Source organism: Temnothorax americanus, unplaced genomic scaffold (assembly GCF_048541705.1).
Source record: "Temnothorax americanus isolate GAGA-0224 unplaced genomic scaffold, ASM4854170v1 Scaffold1, whole genome shotgun sequence".
In the NCBI taxonomy this organism is placed as follows: Eukaryota; Metazoa; Arthropoda; class Insecta; order Hymenoptera; family Formicidae; genus Temnothorax; species Temnothorax americanus.
In genome coordinates this window covers 9,074,837-9,094,718 of record NW_027509230.1, presented here as the reverse complement: position 1 = coordinate 9,094,718, position 19,882 = coordinate 9,074,837, and the positions used below count along the sequence as shown (strand labels likewise).

Sequence of the window (19,882 nt, the reverse complement as noted above, 5' to 3'; positions counted from 1 at the left end):
TTAAAGGCTTACGAAATATCAATCTACATAAATTTAACGCTTTTACTTAAAAAAAAAAATAATAATAATAAATAAATTTGCACGAAGTGAATTTTTGATTTCCTCATTATTAAAATAAGAATTTGGCTATCTAAATTTTATCATAAAGTAATAATATATAAGCGTGCACCCGTACGTCCGCGTGCAACCATCTGCGAGCAAACCATCGTCACGAGAGCATGGCATCCAGGAATTTTATCGGGTTTATATCGCTATTTACATTCTCCTGAATCTTTAAACGCCGGTTTGATCTACGCGCCCGTTAGCTTCTCCAACAAAAGGACGTCTTTCAAGGAGTTCCGCGTATATCCGGACATGGCAGATGCAACTCTCGCACGATCCACGTCGGATAAAATCAACCGTATCCGCCGCGGATTCGTCACGACGTCGGGCGACGCGACGCTACGCACGGAAGCGCTCACCAGTCACCACACGTGTGTCTCGCGTAAAACGCCATAAATTCTCGCGCGACTCTACCGCGTGTCCCCCGGGAGAATCGGGCCGATTAGTCGACATTGAAAGTTGCCGAGCGGTACCCTAACGTTAACGGTGTCTCGGGCAATTAAGTCTGCCGCGCGCGCCTCCGGGTTGCCGTGCCCTTCACTATGCCAGGCGTGCGTAAACGCGCGTGCACGTATACGCGTGTGAGCGCACGGCTTAGCTCATAGCACGACAATTACCCTTTAAATTGCCGATGATCTTACGGGGAAGAAAGTTCAGGTTAACGTACTCTTCTTTTTCCTTATAGTCTCTCTCTCTCACTCTCTTTCTCTCTCTCTCTCTCTCTCTCTCTCTCTCTCTCTCTTTCTCTCTCTCTCTCTTTCTCTCTCTCTCTTTCTCTCTCTCTTCTTTCTCTTCCTCCGCTTCTCTCGCTCTCGAGGATTCAACCCCACTCGATCTATCTCTGTTACCGTCGTGGCCGGCGGTCGACTGTACGGAATAGGCGTGAGAAGAAATGCCTCACTCTCTCAGTGGGGTACCCCAATATAGCGGAATAAGATTTAGATATCGCGGTTGAACGGATTAATTATCGGCGAGCTTGCCGAACGCTTTTTTCCCGCGTCGAGGACTTCCTCAATTCTCCGAGTGTATTAGCGAATTCGTAACGCACGGATATCGAGATGAGGACGTCTCTAATTAAGTGATTATAATTGGAAATTGATCAATCTTGATGAAGAATCTACCTACGTAAGCGCAATATACGTAGGTACAGTTAGGATGCTCCAACTTATTAATGGAATTATTAATAGGCCATAAACGCGCATTTTTATATCATCGTAACAATAACTAATAAAAAATAATTAGTATTAATATTAATAGCTTATGTATGTGGAAATATAATGTGGAAATATGTATAATATGTATACTAATCATTTATTTCCCTGTGTGGCAAGTAACTTTTTAAATAAAGTAGCAAACGTGTGAATAAAATAATTCCGAATGTTCTCTAATTTTTACGGAAATCACGTTTGTTAATATATTTGCTTTGTGTGGTCGTATCGACCTAATTAAATGACACAGTTTATCTGTGTCGTGCGTGCGTGTCAAAGATATTCGCTCCTGACAACAAGATGTTAACATTTTAAAGGTCTGATTTTCGCATAGATAATCGAGATGCCTCGCATAATCACTTCAATTTCTCAGCTAATCCCGGAATATATTGATGTAGTGTGTCGCAATAAAATTACGTGATTGCAAAGCTAATTGCACGAATTACACGAATGAATTCCCATGTAACACGCAATGTTTAATAAGTTCATGCGCAAAGCATTAGAGACTATATGCGTATCGGTATATATTTATATATTATCCCATTTTTTAGAATTTGATTTTAAAGCTGCTAATACTTTTATTTTATTTGCTTCAAATACTGTGGAATATGTCAACGTCTAATAATTACTAATGTATAATAATAGATATATGCACAATTATTCGATAATATTATCTATATAATTGTAGCTTCTTTTGATTTTAAGAAAATAAGATTTATTTAACTTTCAAGAACAACAGTTGATCGAGAGAGTTCAGAAGACATAAAATTACGGAATTTTAAAAATTCTCGTTGCACTATGTTATTTGCTACGTCAATTACGTTACGTAATAACTCACGTTCTTTCGAATCCCGCATGCAAATACATCGCCGGCATACTTAAGCTGCGACTGGCGGAAGCCGCGTGCGTTCGCGGCGAAATCGCTGAGGCTTCCAGACGACGCGGATCTACGATCCGGAAAACGAAAAACGAGGCGAGGCTTCCTACATGCTTGCCCGAGGAAAGGCGAACGTTGAACCGCGGAACGTCGACCTACCGCTCGAGAAGTGATATATATGCAGATGGCCGATAATTAACCCTGAATCCGTCCGCGGTGATATGGATTTGTCGCGGCGACGGAGGCGGCGGATTCCTCCGCGTGGCATTGTGCCACCGGTATTATAGGCGACCGTCAGGCTCTTCCCACGAAGAATCCGATCGGACACGCTTGTCCCGCCGGAGGCCCCGGTTGTAAATCGCGATACACAGGCAGCACGACGACATCTCGTCCATCGTTGACCTACCTATAAGCGGTAATATCCCCGAAGAGGGCCGGTTCATGAAAGTGATTATGTAAAGCAGCATCTCTGAATCGCAGATTCGAATTACCCCGTGCCAGCGCCGGTGTACCGTAGGTCACGCTCGCGGCCACGCATTATATGGGCATATAAGGTCCCGTCGCCCTCCCGTCGCCCCTCTCCGCGCCATGACGATAAAGATCGAGAGTACATGTTTCCGTAATACGTGCTCCTCGGGGATGCACGTACGAAAGAAGCGGGTATTATTGCGATATTACATGATCTATGACTGTTGAGAGAATATAATGGCTGATAATACAGCCCGGCATTGTACGCGTAACGTAAAGAAGGATGTCGCACAGTCGCACAGATGTATCTAAACACCGTGATCTAGAACGGTGAGGTAACGAGGTGAACTATTTTCAAGAAAGAGTTGGAGACTTTATCTTCCGTCATTAACCTTTAGAAGACCGGAAGACGTTACAATGATATCTCAGCAAACCCCAAGCAACATGTAACTTACATTTCACTTATAATTTCCTACTCAACAATGTAAATGCAAAATATAACACATTGTTGAGTAGGAAATTGTAATATAACTAATTTGGCGTTTGCTGGGATCTTTTTCTAATTTTGTCGGGTTATACCACAACAGGCTATTATGTTTCTTTATACTAAAATATAACATGCTGCATATGCAATAAATTGTCGTGCAATTTTTGTCAAATCTAAATGTATATTCCTTATGAAAGAAGTGAATTTCTTCATGCAAACGTATCAAATATAATGCGACTTAAAAGTTATTTCAAAAAATGCAGAAAATTGCTGTAATAAAATAAATAACTGTTCTTACACACGCACGTAACTCGTGCAATACAGTTTTCGGAACGTAATTCGTAAGATGTATGCTTCAACTTCACATTGTACATCTCTCTTCGAAATCTGTATTTAAATATGATCTCGCAGTTTCTTGACAAGTAGAATCGCACAAGCCTTCCGTTGTATTCGATTCCGTTTCATCGGTATTCACTTCGATATAATTATGTTGACGATAATCGCGATCTAGATGGAAATTGTGCTTGAAATTTTCAAAAGCCGACCACAATTCTGCGATCTTCTGGTCTATTCGCCTTATTAAATTATCACGATGCTGCTGGACTTCGACTTTAACAATATGCTTTATCCTACGCAGAAACTTAGCGTCGTTCTTGTATGACGCTGTCATTTCGGGATTAGTTAATTTGTGAGATACATCTTGATTTTTTATAATTGTATCGTCGCAGTCGTACGCTTCGCACTCCTTTTTTCGAACATCCGACGTATTGATTACGTTTTGCATTTCAGACCTGCAATCATCGTATTTAGATTTGTAAAGCAAATCGCACAGAACTAGTTCAGAAGTGCAGTAAAAACGAACAGGCTTATTATCATTATAGAAAAGTGGCAACTAAATGAGCCTGTCAAAAACCAACCTGATCAACTTTATAAGAAATAAATGAAATTGTAATAAGGAAAACTCTATTTTATAATCGACAACGATTGGCTATCAGTGTCGTGACAATTCTACCATTGGTTTTGGTCATTATAAATTGATGTAATTTGAAGCTTACATATAAGCATCGTAATTTAAATAATTAAATTTATTGCGAAAAATATTACCTCAGCCAGGATTCGAACCTGGAACCCCCCTCACTCCGTGTATAGAGCGTCGTATCAATTCGACACTGAGGCAGACATTGCATGTAATATACTCTAATTATAAAAACTAAAAGTAAGGAATCTATATAGATGTATACATAAAGTTTTGATCAGTTTGGTTTCTGAGAGATTGAAAAGCTCAAATCACACACCATGCTCTAAACTGCTCGCGTAGCTCGATCAAATTGCTTTCGTGCAAACTAATAACATCCTCTTTAAGTCGCTTCTCCCACACATCGATCTGCCTTTGAAAGTCAAAGTAAGATTTCGCGCTTTGCCTCTCCAAGGTTTCCAGATGTCGTTCGATATTATCGTATACTTTCCTCACGTTCCCCATCTCGTCGTATATCCTCCTGCTCGCCGCCAATTGCCATCTGACTATTTGAGATGAGATTCTCTTTTCGTGGTCATCCCGCCAAGTCAGCAGATCTCTCTGAAGAATTTTGCATCTCTCGTAACTCTGGTGTTTCTGCGGATTCTGGTACCTCTTCAGGGCGACGATCTCCCTCTCGGCCCGGGACAATCTACACTTAAGCTGTTCCACGATGGTCTTCAAGGACTTGTCACGGAGACCGATTTCTGCCTCGTCATTGTCGCCGGAAGCTTCCGCCTCTGGAACACGCATTCTTGTGTGACATAACAGGTACACATATTCCGTTTTACTTTATGCAATGATAACGCGGAATGTTAATAATGCAATAGAAAAACTGAGAAGTCTCTCGCACGTTTTATGACACTTTAAATTATTTTGCTTGTATTTTCATCTCTTTATGCTTTCAACTTTAAATTATATTTTACGCGCTGCTTATCTTTATTAATTTTTCTGTAGGATTTTAAGAACGCGCAAAGAAACCTTTAAAAGCTGGCTCGAAACAGCAATAGCTGCCGGCAACTCTTCTAAGCTGATAATAATCTTGCTCCATTCGTCCGTCATCGGAACTGCTATCCCCTGCCGAATCACTCTTCTTGTACTTTAAAGTGTCGCGTACTTTAAAGTCATACATCGGATTGTCATCGAATCTCATTCTCAATTCACAATTCACGTTTCTAATTACCTTCCGATTTTCTCAGTATCCTTTGGTAATCATTATAGGGAGATGTCATCCGATAGCCACTTTCTTCCGGTTCGCTACAATTGGTAGATGCTTCCTTGAAGCATAGCGTGGATTCAGATTCTTCTTCAATGGGCGACAAACTACGAACTTCTTCGAAATTCTCCTCGCTTTTTTGCATATTTCCGATACTGTTTCTGATACATTCGACCGCCTCTAAATTTTACATACAACTTACATAAACATTAATATATTGATTAAAAAAACATTTACATACATTATTTTTTTTAAAGATGTAAATTAGAAAAATTCAGAAATTTAACGTTACAGGAAAAAAATACTTTAGTAATTATTTATACATATTTTTTACGTAAGAGCTGATGCCGATTATCTTATCATGACGTTTTTTTAAGTTCTATAAAAAAATTAAATATTACTGAAATACCAACGCATCAGTAACGAAAATCGGTATGCTAAAATCCTATTTTTATGGTTTTAAAATTCACTGAAAGTAACATAATAACTCAAAACAACTGAGCCAACCCATAGCTGTCACGCTCTTGATTTACAAAGGATTGTCCCCTCGTAAATCCAACAGGAAAGTCTCTCTTCCAGTGACCTTCGTCGTGCGCGATACACGAGGAGCATAGAAGAAATCCGCGTCCACGTTCTTTGGCTGTTCAATTGCGGTAAAAAGAAACGGGGATGGGGAGGTTTTGCAACGTAGAACGACCAGACGAACGGCAAGAACGAGCTTAATGGTGCTGTAACTCCGGCAGCGGGCAATTTTCAATTCCGCTGACTCACGCGGAAGTGACTTTCCCACCTCCGTGGCGGAATTGAGACGCTAGAAGTCACGGGGCACTTGGCACTTGACACCACCGGATTTGACATGGACAGCTGGTCGCATTGGACGCGTTAAGGAACACCGTAAGGACAAGGAGCGGGTTTCCCCCGAATAGTTGCACGATATTGACCCTTTCTCTGCTTGACACTCGTCTTTCTATCGAAATGAATTTGAAACTATAATCTCGTCTCGTTAAATTATATGTAGGCTTGATTGGATACCAGAGTATATCTCTCTCTCTCGCGAATGACGTTGACGTTATGAAAAAGAAGTTTCTACAGAATTAACTGTTCTTAGTGTAGGCGTAAACATGATTCTATAACACTTAATAAAATGCAATAAAATATTTATCTTTATCCTGGCATATATAATTTACTTCATAATTATATATTTGATTTGTGTAATACACGCTGTCCGTCACGGAAGTCTTACTTTTATTCCGTATACGCTTGATAACGATCTTAACGTTGGATCTCGAAGATCTTCAAGATCTGATCATTTGAAATAAAAATACAAAGTATCTATAAAAAGGCATGTGCAATAATTATCGAAGATGCTTATCCGTTTACGTCAAACAGTTAAGGTTATTCGACTGCCGGTTCTCGCGATGTTCGCTTTACACACGCGGAAATGGAGAAGAGACGGCCGCGTTTGCTCGCTCGCTCGCTCGCTTGCAGTGAATGCGGATCGTTGCATGAAATTAAAATGGGGAGCCGTGAGTCGCATTACGGATTCGAGATAATCGGGTGCCGAAGCTCGCGCGCGAGCCCTTCCGCCCGATATATCCTCAGTTTCGTGCGAGGATACAGCCTCGTGTGAGAGAACCACCTACGGCGAACAAGCGCGGCGAGGAGGAAGGAAGCGTAACGAAGTCGCCTGCATACGGGGAGGGCGAAAGAATGGACGGCAAGGAACGGTAAGGAGCAAGGAGTCGCACGGTGTGTGTTATAGGCATAGCGGTCCTAGCGGTAGATACCCACAGATAACGCGCTCATTTGCATAGGCAGGCGCATAAGTGCAAAGCAACGTGACGTTAATGAATTGCGTGCGTAACGCATGTAATTCGCGCGAGGGTATGTAGGTGAAGAAACGTACGCGAGCTCTTCTCGTGGCGGATTGATCCTCTTTTTGGGGGCTGAGAATTGGGGACCGAGATGTGTGTTGCGATCTAACATCGGAAATCCATTTATGCGCAATTAAAGACTAAAAACTAAGTAAAATGTAGCTTTTAATTCTATAACTCTATATATATATTATATATGTAATATATAATAAAAAAAAATATTGTTATTTTTTTAATATTATATTATTATTTTTTTTATTATAAATATTTATATGTAATAAAAAAAATATAAGAAATATTTTTGCCAGAAACTCCAGAAAGGCTCCATCACTCTATACTTATTATTTTTACATCATTACATGCACATATCGTAGTACATTATATGTAGTATTTTTTAAATATAATTTATTTATTAATTATTTTATATACATATATATATATATATATATATATATATATATATATATATTATAATTACTACAGTTTTATATACGCATTAGCGTATTTGATAGAGCGGATTAAAAAAAAATTGTTTTTTTTTGTTAGGCGGGGACAATTATCGGAAACTGTTTGAACGTACGTCAAAATTCATCCGATACGGCTGGTTAAGCACTCGACACTATCGCGGTCGAAGTTCCATGCAAATGGAAGAAATGGAAGCGACTTCGCTATTGTTTTATCAGCTCGGTGAATGCCGATAACGGGGATCGTGGGACTGCTTGTTAGCAATCGCGAGAAAATCCGTGGAAGAAGAGAATTAACGAGCGTCACGCTATAGGCGATTGTTGCCGTTATCCAGTTGTATAACGATGCGATCGAAATAATATCGGGTTAAATGATCTACAAACAAACGCGTACTATATTCGCGATTGAGTTCAATTCGAAGCGTTAAATTTGAATTCGATTTATTACTTCTTTACTTCTAGTTTAGAAAATAAAAGCCATTTATATTGAAGTACCCAGCTAGTAGCACATTATCATATTAATCTGCTTATCTTATATATCTTTTCCAAAACTGAAAGTAATAGTTTGACCGTAGAGTTACATCGTGTAATTAAAATTTGACTCGTTCGTAGCGAGGACGCCAATACCAAAGTCGATAAGATCTCTTTGGCGTGTAATAAACTCGCAATCGAGCGTCCTTATACCGAAATCGTACGCTTCCAAGTTCACCTGCCAACGGAACGGACATCGGTACATCTGGTTATTGCGCCGGCGCACAATGGTGGAAACCCACGATGAACCACGCCGAAAGTGACTCATCTATTCCGCTCCGAGCGGCCACCCTGGAGCCGATTGGCTTTGACGGCAGCCGGGGCCGCCTCCGAGCCACTCGTCTAGCTTGTCACCGACCTCGGGCAGCGTGTCATTATAGAAAAACGCGATGTCCGTGCGACTAAAAGAAAGAGAGGGGTAGACGAAGAAGAAGAAACGTCTACAATTAGAACGAACGCTCGGCGTGACTTTTATCGCTACGCTATGCGTCGATAGCTGTTGTTAATTAATTTTGCACCGATTGTCCCGTCTCCCCCCCCCCCGCGCGAAATAAATAACCGCAGAACGGCGAACTTGCCGCAAGGTTGACGTCTACTCTTCAACCTTGGTCGGTCTATTCTTTCAATAGCCTTCGACACGTTCAGCCTCCTCGTTCTCTTTCTCCCCTTTCTCACTCTCGGTTTTCGTGGCCGGTTCAATTAAACCTTCCCGCAACGGAAACCGCCGCAAATGTTGGATACCTTGTAATTTCGCCGTCATTCTACGATCGTGCGTACTTAACCCAGATCGTTACTACTTTCTTGATATTTGATTGATCGATCGAAGCGAGTGTCGATCTTTCTTGTATTACACGTAGGATAACTATACGCGTGAAACGCTATAAAATAATAATAAATAACGATGAAAACTTGAGTGCACATTCGACAGATACAAATACCCGTCGTGCTTTCTTTACTCCCGCCGCGTAAGACCAATGGCCGAGAAATATAACGGTGACAAGAACGCCGACGTCGACGACAGACCTCGAGAACTTCATCTCCATGCGGACCGCGTACCGTCGAATGGAGATAAATAATAATGATAAACGATCAACGTGCGGCTTTCTCGCTGACTCGCCAGGAACGTCGCGGACGAGGGGCAACGGAAGCCGCGTGGATATTCCCCTCGAGAGAGGTATTCACGGGAAGAGTTAACAGTATCATACCGATACGATACCGCGATGCGACTATCTTACCGTGGCGGTACCCACGGCGCGGCCGGCGCGGAGGAACGATCGAGCGAGTAGCGGCCGTGAAATCGCGATACGACGATACTTCGTGTCCGTACAGAATGATTAGAGAACGAAAAGAAGTGATTCTCACGAGACTCGCTTCATCAACGGCTCTGTTCTTACCAGCTTTCTTTCTTCGGTCCCATGGACATGTCCGGAGCAATTCAATTTTCATTTTAGCCATCAATCCTGGCAATTGAATTTGGTACAATGTCGATGAGCTTTCTTATCAAAAGCTTGAATTGATGTTAAGAACGGAGGCGGTCTGCCGAAGGATGTCAACATTATTTAATAAGTTGATTGCGATTATTAAAATGTACTTCGAAGCCAATTTGCGCATTGAGACGTCTAAGTACCTTGCTTATTGTTAGTCTCGTTGTTGAACGGAATGGATCATTGGCGAAGATAATTAATCTACAAAAACAGAGTATTTATATATCATAGAAAATATTCGCACACAAATTCTGTTAATGTTAATAGAGTGCGTTGTATTTCAACATATCGTTGACAATATCGCTATGTCAAGAAAATATTTCCGAAGAGACCTTTACAACACCTTCGATCACGCAAATATGATGCGGTCAGAAAGGTGTTAAATGAGGTTGTGGATGAAGTTGTCGGAGGCGCAGATCGTTGTTGGTTGTTGGGATACAACGCATGCTTATAAGACTTTGCAAGTACGTGCCGCCTTTTAATGCAGACATTGAGTTGCGCGGATAGAAGAAATGCAGACGCGTTTTTCCACTGACGGGTACACGTGTGTGCAATCCATAGTTCTCTTCCGCAATTTATGCGGAATGCAGTCTCAGGCGCCACGGAGCACGGAGCCCTTATTACAATGAGAAACGCCGAAGAAACCGCGAGACTTTACGTGGTTTCATTAACAGCTAAATGAGCGTGCGATTTGATTGTATAATGGGCATTTAACCGTCTAATCTTTTAATGTGGTAAACAGGATTCTTTATGCTGTTTTGCTATTGCGCTAACTCTAAATGAAGAATATTATCAAGAAGAGAATAATTACACATTTCTCGTTATGTATGTACATACGTGTACACTTATATAATATAATAGTTATGTATTCGTAATATAAATATTAATTATATTATATACTTGCATAAACTACAACTGTGTGTTTGTGATCAATCATTTTCTGAAGTAACTAAATGACTATTGTAACCATTGTACGTAAAATATACACATATCAAGTATACTGCCATTAGTATATTTGTCTGAAAATAATAGTTTTTCTAAATTGTATCACAGTTTTTCGCCATACAAATAAATAACGTGAGCAATTTACAAATTCTAAACCAATTTGCAAATACAATAAAAAAATGTAAACAATTTACAAATCTTATAATCGCTATGTGATAATTCTCGAGAATCATCAATTTTATTATCAAAGAAAAGTTTACACATTATGTTATTTATATAAATTAAATATCATGAAGCAGTTATATATATAAAAGCGCGATACGTTTTATAATTTTTCTCCTAATTCACATATGTTTGAAAGCATTTAATTCATTTCTGAGTTAGTCGTCAACATTCGGAGGCAAAACATGATAACAATACATTTAATTATTACAGTCATAAACATTCACGCTATATTCGCATGTTTTCCTCTGATTTTTTTCGAGGTGAAGATTTACGGGCGTGCAAGTTTACTTACGTCGGTACATATTATTGCACCGATCGACGGAGGTGGCGAGGTCCTGAGATCTGCGATAAAGCTGCGTCCACACGAGGAGGAGCGCGGGATAGAGGGGGATGAGCATGTGGGTGAAGGCTGGAGGGCTCTCCAGGATGTGTCGAAAGTGAAACTCAAGGTCTCATGCAGTCTTTCGTTGTGTGGTGCATGTACATGCATGGCCATAGTCCGCCCTCGTATGGGCTCGATCATAGCTCGCGATAAGCTTCGATTCAGGCCTTTGGAGCCTCCGGTTCGGCTCTGCTAAGCGATCCTCAAAGATGGAGATGTTATTACATAGATGATCGTAAGAAATGAAACTTGTCTTGTGCTTATATCTCTTTTTGGTCTTCCAGCGTAACTTACACCACATGCTTGCGCGTATTTGGTAGGAAACACGTAAGAAGCATGCATACTAAAAAATTAAATTAGTAGGAGATAATAAAATAAAATATGTAAAATAAATAGAAAGCTATAAGGCAATGTAGTATTGAATATAGATAAGTAAAACATATCTTCAATCTTTTAAAATAGATTGATGCTATCATCTTATGAAATTATTTGCCATCACGATTTTTCAATGTTACATTAATAACATGTTTAAGATTTTATTCTGGAATAAAACAGCATACTTACGCGAAGTGAAGCATGCCAGACTAATTATCGGCATTGTACAGCCATACTCAAGTAAAACAGGGAATATGAGATTACCGGACATGGCTCCCAGTCTTCCTATTATCAATTCCATGCTTACTGCCATGGCTCTGACAAATAAAAAGTAAAACGTGCGCATGTATATATTAATTATCTTTCGCTGCAAGAGTCAATAGTAATCGCGCGTTTTGTAAGTTTAAGTAACAAACCTCAAAGACGTGGGGAAAAGCAAAACAGTTGCACCAACAACAACGTTGAAACTCGTACTCAATAATCCAATGTATAAACACGTGAGTACAAGGGTGGTTAACGTACTTGTAGACCAGATTAGAGCGATCAGACATAAAAGCGAGCATCCATAACTGATAACTATATCCGAAAGAGAAAGATATAAACTATATAAAGTATTAGTATACTTTCTCTACTTTTTTCTTCAGCAAAACACTTTCAGTTCAAAAAACAAGAAAACGCTAACCGAAACTTACGTAATAGATATCTGTGTTTCATATAGTTAACAAAGATGCTGGCAGATAATATACAAATACTAGCACTGGCCGATACAATAATAGTGTCGATGTACATTGAATCGGATACAACAATCTGAAAAAAATTAACTTATTTAAAAAATGTAAGAAAATAATAAAAAGAGTTATCATGTAGCAAAATATTAATAGCAGTTAAATGCATAACATTTTAATTATTATTATACATAACATAATTAATTTATATTTTAAAATTATTATTTTATCTTATATACATTTTCACAACTTGATGTTTCTTCCAATGCATTATTTGCATTAATAGACGTCGAAAAGTCCAATATTTCGCAAAAAGTAGGATTAGTTATATTCGTATTAAGACTATAAAAATGGTTGATTGTCGCAAAAAGTTGTGGCTGCCAGAGGCGAAAAGTATTTACGCTGTAAAAAAAAAAAAATTAATACAAACACATATATTAATATATAATTGTCACAGCAAAGTCTGGTAAACCATTTAATTAGACCGTTTAAATAGACTGTGAATAAATTAAAGTATATACGCGCAGCATATAATTCCGAAACTCTTTTAAATAATTTATTAACGGCATCTCTTCTTTTATCATTTTGCAATCCAATTGCGTTAACTGATAGTTGCGTTAATATAATTTAGCTATTTTATTTAAATGGAAAAATAAAACGTTTCTACATATATATGCCTTTCGTTTGCACAGACATAAAATGAGCTCTTCATAATATATGCTACAAAAAATTGATTGTTTAATCTGGAAATCGTCTCGCTTATTTTGGTCGTTATCAATGCAACGATCAATGGAAAATTTTCACTGAGTTCGATAATGCCTCTGAGTATAAAGAGAGGATGCAATTTAATCGCAAACTGCACAATTAAACCGGTAAACAACGTATTTTTGTTTTTGCTACTGCTGTTGGGTTGACGTCCCTTAATTTAGTAGAAGATCTTGCTTGAAGATTTAGTAGAAGATTTAGCAGAAGATTTTAGACTTCTGAACCGAAGACGATGTGTATTCAAGTTTTATGTTTATCTCCTCGGCTGACATCCTTCAATTTAGTAGAAGAATTTAGTAGAACACGTGATATGCAAGTACACAGTATCCCAGGGCGATATGTATCCACAGATAATGGGATATATCTCAGCCAACAGCGAAACATGAAGATACAGATGTGTGTGATATCTTCCGCTGATAAGGTTGTAAATTATCTGTTATTCAATCATCAACGCGGCATTTATATGACTAACCGAGATCCTGCGTTTTTACGAGTCATCTACCTTATTGTATCTTGTAAAAAAGCATGATTCAAGAGCGTTATACTGCGGATATTCGCATGAACATTATCGCGTTATTACCGTGTTACTCGCCATTCTGATAACTTCGAGATTTACAACCACGACAATTACAAACCTCACTGTTATTCGCGGCGAATTACTATGCAACTAAGGAAAATTAATCGTTTCTATCCTAAGGCTATCCATACTAGAAAGCTTTTCATAGTCTATTTATTAGGCGAATACATTTCTTCATACTCTTTTATATTAAATTTTAACCAAAAGTTTTTTAGAGTAATTAAATGCACGAGAAAATAATATTATACGTTCTATTTAAGTTAGTATAGTGTGCGGTTGGACTCGATTCTAACCTAAATCGAGTCCAACCGCACTACTATTGTAATATTTTTTTAATTAGTAAATAATTAAATACGATTAAATCGTGCGTGTAAAATCATATTTTATATTATTATAATTATTGGAATTTTGCAATATGTTTGTTTTCAATTACCTCATGACGGACTGTTACTTGACTAGGTGCTGCGAAAGAACTACCTTAAAAACAATTACATATAGTTTGTGTATATATTAGGGTAACTCGGGGGAATATGCCACACTTAACAAAAATTTGATTTTTCTTCTATTTTTTTTTCTCTTTGAAGCATCTTTGCATACTGGTCTTTTTTTTCCTTCTTTTATCTGTCATTTGTATGTACATGATTTTAATAAAATATTTTGATTGTTTACTATTAAAAAGAAAGAAATACAAAAGTGTTGCAAAATGGCATATTACCTAACCATATGGGTAATATGCCATATAGTATAAAATAATATGCTACATACAAATATGTAGTAATTTAACTTCAAAAATTATTTTATTCATAAAAACAGTACAAATAGTCTTTAACCGGTTGACTGTGTATGACGGCTATAGCTGCAAAAACAAAAGTGGCCAAGAGTGTGTATGACAGCTATAGCCGCAACGTAGAAAAAACAAAGTAAAACTGTTTGAATTTGCTTGAAACTTGTTACTCGGGGGTTTCTGGGGTTGCTGATTACGAATCCGAAGTCAGATGTACAAAATTCAAAATGGCGGATACAATATAGCGGATCAAAATTACAAAAAATGTCTGATTTTCATGAAATTTGGTACCCTTATGCTTTTTGGGTTTCTAAATCCGAATATGACATCAAAATTAAAAAATAGCGGATGTAATATGGCGCTTTAAAATTATAAAAAATGTATTGATATCCATTAAACTTGGATCCTTTTTTGGATTGCAGATCTTAATATAATATAAAAATTCCAAAATTTACAACTTACTTAGAATGCAATTATTGAAAGACGGATTGGTATAGTTATATTATACTTTTGAAGAAAATAAATCAATTTTAGTATCCTGACATTAGCTGGTGAATTTTGAAAATTTGACATTCGGATTCAGAGACCCAAAAAACATAAGGGTATCAAGTTTCATAATAATCCGATGAACTTTTTTTTTAACACACTTTTGGCCCAAATAGTAAAATTCTCTTACACAGCCAATGGGTTAAAATAAGTCAGAACAAATAGTTTTTAACATAAAAAATATAATTTTAAAATTAAATTGTAATATTAAAATTATTGTAATATTGGATTGCAACAATTAAAATTAAAATGAAAGATAAATCTTAAAAACGTTAAAACCTTAAACCTTACAAATTTTAAAATCTTATAAACCTTGAAATCTTAAAACTTTGTAAATTTTATAACTTTAAATTTTATAACTGTCAGCTACAGCTTTTTTCAATTACATTTTTTTTCTTTTTAGTTTTCCTCGTATATTTGAGGCATTATTGTTTAAAACATGTGTTTTAAAACGTGTAAAAATGTGTTTCTATATTACTTTTTTTGAATTTCAATAATATTATTAAAATAAAAACTATAATACTGCCAGGAAATAAACAAAACTTGTGCAAAACATCAGATACAGAACTATGAACAATTTCATGGTATTTACAAGAGCGTTTTTTTAGCCGTTGTTTTGTTAAACATAACGAGTGGCATATTCCCCCGAGTTACCCTAAATAATAAATCGCTTACCTTAACATTCCACAAAATTGTATAGTAACAAATAATAAAACACGCGACACATATGGAGTTAGGAAAATAGGCTTCATCTGTTGTATTCCGCTCTTTAAGCTTGCTTTCACACCGTTTTGACATTTTGATTGCTTTGCAGTTGTACTGTTCAAATTCACATCAACCAAGGCGCGTATCTAACGATGAGAAAATATATAGAAATACTTGCAGGGATCTTTGTTTATAAACCACCTAAGTAATTTTATATAACATGATTCTTATTGTAATCATAATACTTACAGGATAATTATCCTTCGGCAAACCAGTGTTTATACTGTAGATCCCCTTAAAAACTTCAAGGGCATCTTCATTACGATTTTGCGTCATCAAAAATTTAGGACTCTCTGGGAAGAAAGAGAGGCCAATGACGCCTATCAATGTCGGTACTCCACAGAGGGACAGATAGAGCCTCCATGAATTATAGACAAAGGCACTATCCCAAAGGGTAATTGACCACGATTGAGGAACCACTAGCCAAGCCAATCCTAACAACAATTGTATGCATTAAATATTATTTTTATGCAAAATTAAATTTATGTTAAGACTGTCGTTGATAATTGTTTATATAATTTATTTTTTATGATAAATAAACGCCAATATATTCTACCTGCATTCATTATACATCCGAAAGAAACTGAGAAGCCAACGAGAATTGGTATCTTTGTTCTACCATTGGCACCATAAAATTCCGAGCAGTATGCCATAAGAGAGGCATATGGGCCGCTCACGCTATCGTGATTAAAGTTTAATCAATTGTTGACTTCTTTTGAGTGATATAAATATACAATAAATATATAAAAATTTGGAATTATATTTTTAAGATTGAAATAGACTAGTTCTTTGTTTCCTTTCAAATAGTTTTGTGTGTGTATGTGTGTGTGTATGTATTATCGAATTTAATAATTAATGTGATATTTTTCTCACATAAGGCCACTAAGTAATTTGAAGAATAAAAGCATCCCAAAGTTCTGCGAAAATCCTAATAATATATTGCAAATACCATCGGCCATGTAGCCGTATAATATAATCTTCTTTCTTCCGCTAACGTCAGCGAGGAATCCCCATATAAAACCACTGGTCACCATACCTAGTACGAGTTTTAATACAGATAAATTTCTTATATTGTTTTCTTATATTTTTTATATATTACTTTAGTATTCTTTTAGTATAGCCTGAAATAGCTTTAGCGTTACCTGAAATAATCTGAATGTATTAAAAATAATTTCGCGCGAATATCGTATTGTGCACTCACCTACGTAGGTAATAGCATTCAAAAGCCCTTTGTCAACCAGTGACAATCCTAAATCGCACTCCGCCGATGCGAGTATCATTGACATATTAGCCGTATCTATACTTGATGCCCAGGAGGCCGGGATAATCGCAAGAATGAGGAGATATTGAAATTTCCCGGTCCCGGCGACGTTGATCGCCGTTTCGAAATCCGCAATTTTCGCATTTGGCACATCTTCGATTATAACTAAAAGTATCATATAATTTAGAAAATTATTACATGCACGCACACGTTGTATTAGGACAAGGAGAGGCTGTGCTTGAGTTAGTTAAAGAAAAAAATGGGATAAAAAAATTTCAAGAGAAACAGCTATTCAATTTTTAATTAAGGTGAGGAGGACCTTTCTGACTTTTTGTCTTGAAAATTTTTTATCCGATTTTTTTTAACTGACTCAAATAGGCCCTTTTTATCTTATGTATAATATGACACACACACACACTTGTACTAAATATATTATATAAGTAATTAATAAAAGCTAAATAATTATTATTAACAATAGATACTATCGTGCCTAAAATATCCGAATTATTTCTCGTAGCTTTAGTAAGAGTATTTCAAAAATTTTCACTCAAAAAATATTACTCTTCAGCAAAATCTCTTTTAGTTTATAAATATCGTGTACTTACTTGAATCTCGCTGTTCAATTTGTTTCTTCTCAGGTACGTCAATTACGTTAGGTTTGTTAGACATCACGGAGTACTTATTTTACGAAAATTATCAAACGGTGATTACACAACACATAATCCACGAGCTGACCGATCGGTGCGATTTTCCTAATTTTGGTTACGCGCGCGTCGAAACGGAATCGCGTACAAGCGGCTTCTGTGGAGTAAATGAAGTTTCGATAACAATGTTTATACGACATATATGCGGCACGCATAGATTCTGCAGGGTAATTTTTCACGCGCAAGCTGATGAAATCACTCCGCTTTCGAAGACATTTCCTCTCCCTGTCACTTTTTCAAGCTTATCGTCTAATATCACAAACAACTTTATCACTTGAGTAAACTCTACCGTTGATTTACTATGCGCAGCATCACGATGACGTACGATTCTGATTTTTGTAGACGGGAATCGACACAACTTAATTATATGTAAGATGTCCATATATATCTGGATGATCCACATTTTATATAAGAATTACAAGAATTACATAATTCTTATATTTATATAATTCATCTAAAGAAAAATATTCTTTTGCTTCTCCTAGAATGTATATGAACGCGATATTGGCAAACTGAATCATTCCAAGAGACATTCCATTTTGTTCTACCAAGAACCAGCGTCAAAGGAACCATAGCTTCACGTAAGTTGTAATATTCTTAGAAAAGAGGAGAGTTCTTTTCCTATTGTTTTGTGCGGCAAATAATGCACGAGATAGATTCTTCTGAGTTTACTACGATGATTCTATCGGCTAAAAAATTGATAAAATCAATCTAAAGTATGTTACATATGTATATAGTTTGTATAAAATTCCATCTTAAAGTTTCTCGAAGCTATGCCGAAAATTTTTCGAGACAAATATCTACTATCTTTGTTTACTTTGTAAATCAGACTTTTCATAATATTCAGAAAAACAACAACAGGGATATCTTATGGGAATTGTTTTTACATTTTGTCACCCATACTCATAAATTATTTTTACCAAATATTAGTCTTGTATAAATAATATACATATCTTAACAAAGCATATTTCCCGAATAAATTATAACTGGCGCTCTGTAAATTCATAATTCATTTGATAAGAAATTGTAAAGGAGACTATATAAGGCCGGTATTTATAGTCGGATCTTATTTCAAGATCGTCTTAAGTAATGTTTTAAGATGTTAATACGGTAAATTTATTGATTGGATATATATATAAGACTGCCTTTAATTAGACTTAAAAAGATCTTAAATGTAGATTAAAGATCTGACTACGAATATACCGACCTAAATCTTACTGAAAATTTTATTAATCCTTAATCAAGTATTGTTACTTACCACTTATAATCTTTACATACTCTCAATTTTTATTTTTATTTTTTCTTTTTACAATACTCATAAATAATCTACTAATAATTAGTCTATAAGTATTTTCTTGTAAAAATCTTTTAATCTCGCATTACTAAAATGTATCGACAAACATTTTTAATAATAATTTATTATAACAAACATTTAAACTATTATTCAACGTTAATATATTTATTTTTCTTTATCGCTTTCGATTTTACAAAAAACTTAAAATTGTAAATAAAATTATCCATGAAATATTATATTAGATAAATATTATATTATCATATAGATAACCAAAAATTTATTGGATAATCCCAACGGTTATGTTTTGCGGTGGTCTAAACTGTGGTATAGTCTTACAAATACGATGGAAATTTAAGTTTCTTTAGATTTTCGACAATGATATTTCTGTGTGATTTCGCTTATCAAAAACTTATCAAAATGTCTTATTGTGAGACAGACCGATAACTATAATACAGTTTGCTTTATCTGACGACGATGACGAATCTTAATAAAAATCTACTCACTTCGGATTTTACATCACAAAACCTCTGCTCATAGGACACGTAAGGGAAAAATAAGAATACTTTTATTTATTAATCGACTTCAAGCTATCGATCAAGCCTACTTTAGAACTTGATCCGTTCACTCGTTATTGAGATCTCAAAATCTCGAGTACTCGCAACTCGTTGCGTCGCGTAAAAGAGTCACGGTGCGTCTCGCTTCGCGTATATATACTTGGCGCGAGACGCTACCGTGTCTCTTGACCACAAAACATTCCACTCGCGACGTAATGAAACACATGTGTATGACGTATCAGACTAGATAAATA

At 36.6% G+C, this 19,882-nt stretch overlaps 2 protein-coding genes across 3 annotated transcripts; both read right to left on the bottom strand.

Annotated features, from left to right (window-relative positions):
• Positions 1 to 3,256: 3,256 nt before the first annotated feature.
• Positions 3,257 to 5,549, bottom strand: LOC143895285 (uncharacterized). Its single transcript, XM_077402322.1, has 3 exons — positions 5,341 to 5,549; positions 4,438 to 4,897; positions 3,257 to 3,933 (listed from the first exon to the last, which is right to left on the bottom strand). Exons 1-3 carry the CDS (start codon positions 5,516 to 5,518, stop codon positions 3,504 to 3,506), a joined length of 1,068 nt encoding a protein of 355 aa, XP_077258448.1. The 5' UTR covers positions 5,519 to 5,549; the 3' UTR covers positions 3,257 to 3,503.
• Positions 5,550 to 9,952: 4,403 nt separating this feature from the next.
• Positions 9,953 to 19,760, bottom strand: LOC143893605 (uncharacterized). 2 transcript variants are annotated; one of them, XM_077399156.1, is made up of 12 exons: positions 19,578 to 19,760; positions 17,682 to 18,469; positions 17,017 to 17,241; positions 16,689 to 16,851; positions 16,372 to 16,493; positions 16,005 to 16,249; positions 15,726 to 15,901; positions 12,618 to 12,780; positions 12,346 to 12,460; positions 12,070 to 12,229; positions 11,843 to 11,970; positions 9,953 to 11,621 (listed from the first exon to the last, which is right to left on the bottom strand). In XM_077399156.1, exons 2-12 carry the CDS (start codon positions 17,743 to 17,745, stop codon positions 11,569 to 11,571), a joined length of 1,614 nt encoding a protein of 537 aa, XP_077255282.1. In that variant the 5' UTR covers positions 17,746 to 18,469; positions 19,578 to 19,760; the 3' UTR covers positions 9,953 to 11,568. The 2 variants fall into 2 exon arrangements, with proteins under 2 accessions (XP_077255282.1, XP_077255291.1); XM_077399165.1 differs by having other exon boundaries at positions 17,682 to 17,877.
• Between the last annotated feature and the right edge of the window lie 122 nt (positions 19,761 to 19,882).